The sequence below is a fragment of the Rhipicephalus microplus genome, chromosome 4 (genome assembly GCF_043290135.1).
Source record: "Rhipicephalus microplus isolate Deutch F79 chromosome 4, USDA_Rmic, whole genome shotgun sequence".
In the NCBI taxonomy this organism is placed as follows: domain Eukaryota; kingdom Metazoa; phylum Arthropoda; class Arachnida; order Ixodida; family Ixodidae; genus Rhipicephalus; species Rhipicephalus microplus.
The window spans coordinates 169,369,029-169,376,401 of NC_134703.1; the positions used below are offsets into that span (position 1 = coordinate 169,369,029).

Below are 7,373 nucleotides of genomic sequence, written 5' to 3' on the forward strand. Positions count from 1 at the left end.
CTTTTGACCCAAAAGCGGTGTGCCGTGCTCCTTCATAAAATACATAATTCAAGGGTTCATAATTTCCCCTTCATCCTCTCTTATCGCAAAAGTGCCCAGTGCTGAAATACCAATATCATTCCTGGTATATTACTTTACACGTGTTAGAATATTCGACCAGCGATCAGTCGTCAGGGTGTTTTGAAGAAAATCTTGACATGCAGTGAGCTAATTGCTTGCGGAACAGATGACTGCCTTTGTCGGGACACATTTTCATGCTAATTTGATGGGCATCATTACATGCAGCAAGGCCAAAGAGCGTGGACAGTTAGATAACACACAAGCAGAGTGATTAGTTTGTGTCTTCTCTCTCGCTATTTGTCATGCTGCGCGCGTCAGTGTAATGTCACTGTCAATGATTAAAATGAACTATAGCTGTTAATCGAGTTCTTCTAAGAGGGTCCCCGATTGTCCAGAACGAAACAGAACAATGGCAATTTGACTTGTGTGATAGAGAGATACTCTGCTTCTAGTTACTAAAATAAATTTAGAAAGCGAAGTTCATTTTTTATTAACAACAGTTCCAGTATAGATAAAAGGTGCATGGACGAAATTTGTGTATTCAGCTTGACTAGATTTGCGATCTTAATAGTAATTGCTAACCGGTATTACAATATGCATAAATATCACACACATATACACGCAGGGGTGATAGCTTGTTTTTTCTGATTAAAATTAATACGTTGAAATCGACATATTCGATCAACGCGATGTGTACAATATATGTCATGTAGAGTAGCTATACCTCAAACTAATCTTCGCTGGTTGGTTTCATTTCACCCAATTTCTTGCTCATGACTGTACATTGGCAATTGAAACAACTTCTTTATTATACATATTTTGTGTAAGTTTACATTTATTTTTATGCAGTAAAAACAAAGTGAAATGTATAATGGCTCAGAAGAAAAGAAACTTGAAACAAATTCATCCAGATCATTACCAAACTTATTCATTAATGGTAAATGGATTCTCATTTAAAACATACATACATACATACATACATACATACATATATACATACATACATACATACATACATACATACATACATACATACATACACTGAGGTGTAAATATTAAGGTGAATGACTATAAAACAACAAAATACAGGCTATAAAATAGGGTTATTCGCGGATGACTATCATTTATAGCGAAATTAAAAATGACCAAGATCACTGTTTGCTCAACAAACCACTCTCTGCTATTTTTGAATGATGTTCAAACTGGCAGATGACAATCAATGTAAAAAAATTAGCTTGCATGACGATATGGAGCAAGAGAGAGCCATCAAACTTTTGCTACACTATGAATGGCACTGCTCTGAGCAGAGTACACAAACATAAATACCTAAGCTTAATAATTACGTCCGACTTAAGGTGGGACGAGCACATTACAAACATAACTTTATCTGACATGAAGAAATAATTTTTTCTTCGCAGATCACTTCAAATGGCAACATTGCCAGCAAAACTCCTAGCCTACAAAACATTCGTCAGACCTATCCTTGAATACGGAAGTACAGTGTGGTTTCCTCACCCCGCACAAGCATATAGAAAATGGAAGCAGCACAGAGAAAAGCCAAAAGATTCGTCCGCAACAAATATAAACGTGAACACTCACCCACTAGTCTGCTAACTCTTTCTGAACTTCCTACGCTAGAAGTACGAGCAAAACAGGCACATCTAAAATTTCTTTACCAACTCCTGCGCAATTATTTTAAAATAGACATTTCAAATACGTGTCTTATTCACAAACACAAACCACAAGACACAAACATACCCACACATTAGCACAATACAAATGCAACACTGATGTGTTTAAATATTCTTTTTTTCCAGTTGGTATTCGCGAATGGAACATGTTGGCTCTCACATCAACAACATTGAGTCCCTGTCTTAGTTTGACTTGAAAATTTAAAACAATTCTTAGCTTCTTTTAATACCCAGTGACAATGGTAATGAAACCAGTATGTACTACTTTTATGTTCTCTAAACAGCCATGTAAGAGGCCTTATTGTTCAACTTGCCATTTTTGTATGCACTTGTATTTTGTTTATTATGTTGTGTAAATATTGCTAATGTACAAAGTGCCAGGTTGATGTTGCTTTTTCATTGTTTATTACAGCTTTTTTGCTGTGATGAGCAATAATAGCATCTGTACGAAGTGCCCACCTGCCATGGCCTCAGTAGAGACTAGCAGTATTGCAAATAAATAAATAAAAGAAATAAATTCTAATACACTGATTTTGAATATACAGAAAGTAACTTATCACAGAAATCCACCAGCACTGTTATGTCTGAGCTCAGTGTTTCTCAAACCATCTCGCAAAAGCTTGATGCATAGTTTCTGCTGCTGCCCAGTGAGAAGCAGTTTTTATAAGAAACACAAGAATAAAACCCTTGACAATGTCATGCTAAAGGAAAGGGCTGTGCATCAATATTTTGTACATTCTGCAATATTACTTTGTTCATTTACATCGCTTGACTCATTCACAACACACCAACGAAGCATGTTAGGACACTTGGGCTGAAACTTGGCATAGCGCAAAGAAATTCCAGATGATGCATGAATAATACAATTCTAAGCTACTTAGCTCCTTGACGCAAACAGTGTTTATATTGGCAGCTATAGACCCCGAGGTCGTTTCCCGAAAACGCTCCTCAAAAAGACTTTGACGTTTGCACATCAACACACTTCTTATACAGCTGTCTGTTAGTCTGCTTGAAAAAAATTCAGTTCACTGGTGGGCAAAGACTGCACACTAATTATGTATCGTGATGCTCCAGTGCACTGCATGTTTGTCTTGCTGCTGGCCTCAACTGCGATGTTGCTCAGCACATATGAGTAAAATCACAACTAATACTATGCCACCGCAAAGTAAATATGTGTCATTTGCATGAAACCGGGACCAGAATAAAAGCACATAAGAACATTTACCTTCACACAGTTCAAGAAATGTAAATACATTTCTATTAAGCTTTCACAGCTCATCTGAGAATAGTATTATTGAATATAAACACATTTTTATTTCCACTAACAAATTGTTTTAAAATGCCAGCTTCATTATTAGAGTATACCAGTACCTTTGTAGGACTAAAGAATTGTACAGGCACCTAGAAAAAGATAAATAAATGCATGCTATAGCTACTTCAAAATAAAATAAATAATTTTATTTCTAGTCTGAGTAAAGCTGCATAGATGATAAGTCACTTGCATAGTACACAATCACATCATGAACAAAGCTATCCGAGCAAAGTATACATTGAAAAACGTATACTTACCCAATTGAAACAGAGAAGTAGATTGTTGAAGGACGGACAGGCAGTGGGAAAACAATACACAAGCAATAAAATTGACTGTTAGATATACTAGGAATAGTGATGATCCTTTTCCTTCAAAATAAAATAATCCACATAGATTTACTTCCGAGAGCTTATACACACATGGCATCATTGGTGCTATACAAATGAGTGTATAGTGAAGGTATACATAGACTGAGTACAAGATTACCACATTCATGGCTTTACTTCTTGTACTACAAGGAATGCAAACACAGTTATCATTGCCGACCATGGATGCTGTGATTTATGGCAGTTAAAAGCAGAGACATGCAGGCACTTTGATTAACATGCATGTTAAAAACATCAGCTCAAAGTTATTTGCCCACTAACACTACAGCAGCGCTTAAATTAGTGTCAAAGTTTGGTATCTTCCATGCAAAATTTAGATCATTTGAAATGCAAGCAAAGGAACTGCTGAATAATGCACTGCTAAGAAATTAACTTGCAGCTGCACAGAATGTTACTACGTATACAATTCAAACTGCTCCTGACATCACAATGTGCTCTTTCTGCTGTCGTAACCTTTGAGCAGGAGAACAGTCACTGGCAACCCCTTTCTACTTGTTGGTCTTCTGTGCTCTGTTCTTGATACACTTTACATGACCGTGGAGCACTGGATTGCTTGTTACTGCTGGAACTTGGAAAAATACAGATCATTGTTACAACCACGCTACATGCAAAGGTGTACAGTTGGTAAATATGTGCTCATATTTACAGATGTCGTATTTTCAGAAGCCGATGACAAGCCTGGACACACACACAAGCAGTGAAGACTGAAAATATAATATATCATGATACAAGAGCAAAACTACATTGTTATAGATAAAGGCAGGAAACTTCTGGCAGGCATGATAAGCCAATGAAGTTTCTTCTATTTCGACTTTACACTAGGTGCGAGAAGCAGACCACAAATAAATTCACTAAGAAACACAAGTTAGACTGCTTTACAACACAAAAGCTAATGTTCATAACTTTAAGGCTGGCTAACATAGTCATCCCATCATAAGAGCAAATGGGCAGTCTAGAAGACACAAAGCACTCGTGAATTATGAGTGTGCTTGTTGCTGATATCTATTATTTTAAACGAAAAAAGAAACTTTCAAAAGTGCACTTCATCAAGTGAAATAATCATACGCAACAAACACAACAGGCTCCTACAGGTGCCATCAACACTCACCATTACTCTTGATATCAGTGTCTTGCCAGATTGATATGCTGTACGTGTCCTGCCCAGAACACCAAAGGAGCGCTCCATGACTTGGCTTGCATGTGTGCTGGCTGCATGTTACTGCTGCTGAAGTAGGCTAGCCACAGACAAAGAGATGAGAAGCCATGGCTTTGAAACACACTGAACGTCACCTTTAGATATCAACAATGCTTACTTAGGTCAGGTACAATTAGTAGAAAAAATATATCACTATGCAATTGTGGCGAACACGTGCGGCTGAAACACAACACGCCACAGCACTAAGAAAGAAAAAGCTACATGAAGTAAATGATGCAGTTACTGGCCCTATGTCATTTGAGTCTTGTTCAATAGGTCTTTCTCCTTGAAAGTTGTGAACAGCCAGGCGATTTTCATCCACTTGCTATTTCCTTCCGGAGCACTAGATCCACAGAGTGAGTCACAAGCTCGAGAGCTCAATAAGGAACCAAAGTATTTTGTGCTCGTTCAAAAGCATGAGCTTACGAGCCTCAGATGATTAGAGTTTCATTCATAAGCTGCAGGCTTTCAACTTTCAACATTCTCAATTATCTCGTCATTTAGTTCTATAAATGTTCAATAAGCATTATATGTGAGAATAACACAGGTATCCAAAACACAGGTATCCACTGCAAGCAACCATGCTTGGGTTTTCAATTTGCGCACAGTAAGTGGTGTTCACTTAATCATATGTTATAAAGAAAAACTAACCTTGCAGCCAGCCGTTAGGCAGTTCTGTGCCATGAAGCTCTCAAGCAGATCGCAGTCCTTCCAGATGGGGCCGTCATGCATGCTTCCGGGCCACATCTGGATCCGCTGAATGATAACAGTCCCCACAGTGACATAGACTTGCACAGTTAAGGAGCACGTGTCCTTCCTATTTTTGTACAGGTGTTCCAAGTCGTGATGAGGCTTGATGTGCCAGTGTGTGCAACTGATGCATCACAGGACCTTAACAAACTAATCTCTGTGGTCTGTGAAGAGCCAAAAACGACATATTTAAAAAGAATCATTAAAAGCACTCACTTCTAATACATATTTGACGAAGCTATCACTTCGTCAAAGTGACCAAATCTGCTATACCCACTTTGAAACAAACTGAAGCCTCATGCAAAATTTACGTTCCACAATATTTATGTCCTAGTGAAGTATGGTGCTAACACAGCGGTAATCGTCTATAGAGCTACTTTTTCAAAATAACATAAATTCCTCAAGTGCAACCTGGCTCCTGGAAAATAAACTCACATGAACTTTTCAACTATCAAACGTGGTACATCTACAGGCCCATCCTAATAATCAAACAAGAGCTCGCTTATATCAAATCACAAAAAAAACTTCTGATGTATTTGCGCGCCTCTCCATAATATATGTATGTATATAACAGTAGTAATAAAGTTTTCATGCTTGGACTTAACATAGGAAACATTACATCTGATGGGCTTAAAAGCTTGAACACGTTATAGTACTGCGTGAATAGCAACAAATTTAGTTCTGCAAGGTCAACTCACCGATGGCAGCATTTAGTAGCCGTCAGTGTCATGAGGAACCAAGTGTGCTCTAGGGTCAACAGGCAAAGGACATCTGGAGACTGCAGGCTGCCGATGACAGTAATGAAGGGCTGGCCAGGCGTGCACGTCCATTGATATAGTGCAAAAACTGGCCATGACCAGCTGTTGTCAAGGCTCTAGTAACGTGCAAAACGATGGCCATACGAACTCGGAAACCTGTAGTTAGCCGGTACTGGCCTACAACTTCATCCAAAGCAAGGCGCCGGTGAAATCTTTGCTCTTTCTGGGGGCCGGAGGGAAGCTTGACGTTCACGGGCTTTCGCTGCCACGTAGAACTCTCAAGTTCTTACCGAAGAGCAGTCTAGGCACGCTGCCAAAGTAACACGATCCACTACAGAACGTAGCATCTCGCAGCTTCGCTTCATCACATCACAGCGCTAGGACTATGGTTATCAGAAAAAGGAAAATTGACAAGTTAACAAACAAAAGCGCAAGCTCCACCACTGTGGCTTCACAGGGCCGAACAGTTATCAACGCTCTCTTTCCATTTTCGGTCACACGAGCACAGCTTCTTCACATGTCTTGGAAACGTCAACACAGCACCACTGGTCACAATGAACATCGTTTCACTCCCGAACACTAGATTGCTCACAACAAAATAGAAGTGTACGGGCTAACCAGTGGCAAAGCAAGAACCGAACACAGCGCGCAGTTCATACGTTTCCGTACGTACTTGGGGTCAATCAAGTAACGTGCCAAACGCTGTCAGTCCGAAATGTCGCACAGAACCCTACTGAGAGACTGGAAAAATCAAGCGAACGAACTGTTACTGGAACACCAACACACATTGCAGGCTTATCAAGTGCTATAGTTGCCGTCAATACACCGGCGCCGTTCCCCGCTTGATAAACACCGACGCAGAGGCTTCGCTGCGCTTCATCGTACATCATTGCGCTGCCGCAGCTTTCCACACTGCTTACACGCACCGAAAGAGCTGCCGTAATCACAACGCATCCGGTCGAACGCTGCAGTAACTCATGCGAGAAGCGTTTGCTAAAATGCGCACCGACCGATATGCTGTTGACGCCATGTTGTTATTGACAACTGCGCAGGATGTAGGAGAGCTCTTAGAAAGTACTTGCGCATGTTTCACGGCGTGACAAAATTTGCTCTTCTGTGCGTGGGGAGTGATATGACGAACACGACAGGCGTGCCAGATGAAAGAAGTGTTTTGGCAACGTCACGGAGTGAGCTGATGTTGAGGGTATTGCTTCACAACCA

The 7,373-nt window shown here is 39.9% G+C and overlaps 1 protein-coding gene across 1 annotated transcript; it reads right to left on the bottom strand.

Annotated features, from left to right (window-relative positions):
- Nucleotides 1-850: 850 nt before the first annotated feature.
- LOC142814684 (uncharacterized) lies at nt 851-7,103 on the bottom strand. Its single transcript, XM_075893857.1, has 4 exons — nt 6,093-7,103; nt 5,296-5,558; nt 4,558-4,684; nt 851-4,017 (listed from the first exon to the last, which is right to left on the bottom strand). Exons 2-4 carry the CDS (start codon nt 5,389-5,391, stop codon nt 3,938-3,940), a joined length of 303 nt encoding a protein of 100 aa, XP_075749972.1. The 5' UTR covers nt 5,392-5,558; nt 6,093-7,103; the 3' UTR covers nt 851-3,937.
- Nucleotides 7,104-7,373: the final 270 nt, after the last annotated feature.

Bases quoted from the DNA above. Each gene is read 5' to 3' on its own strand.
- LOC142814684 (XM_075893857.1), bottom strand. From the start codon at position 5,391: ATGTGGCCCGGAAGCATGCATGACGGCCCCATCTGGAAGGACTGCGAT. The intron at 4,685-5,295 runs GTTAGTTTTTCT...GTCTGTGGCTAG, and splicing joins GCCTAACGGCTGGCTGCAAG to CCTACTTCAGCAGCAGTAAC. The intron at 4,018-4,557 runs GTGAGTGTTGAT...TATTTTTCCAAG, and splicing joins CACTGATATCAAGAGTAATG to TTCCAGCAGTAACAAGCAAT.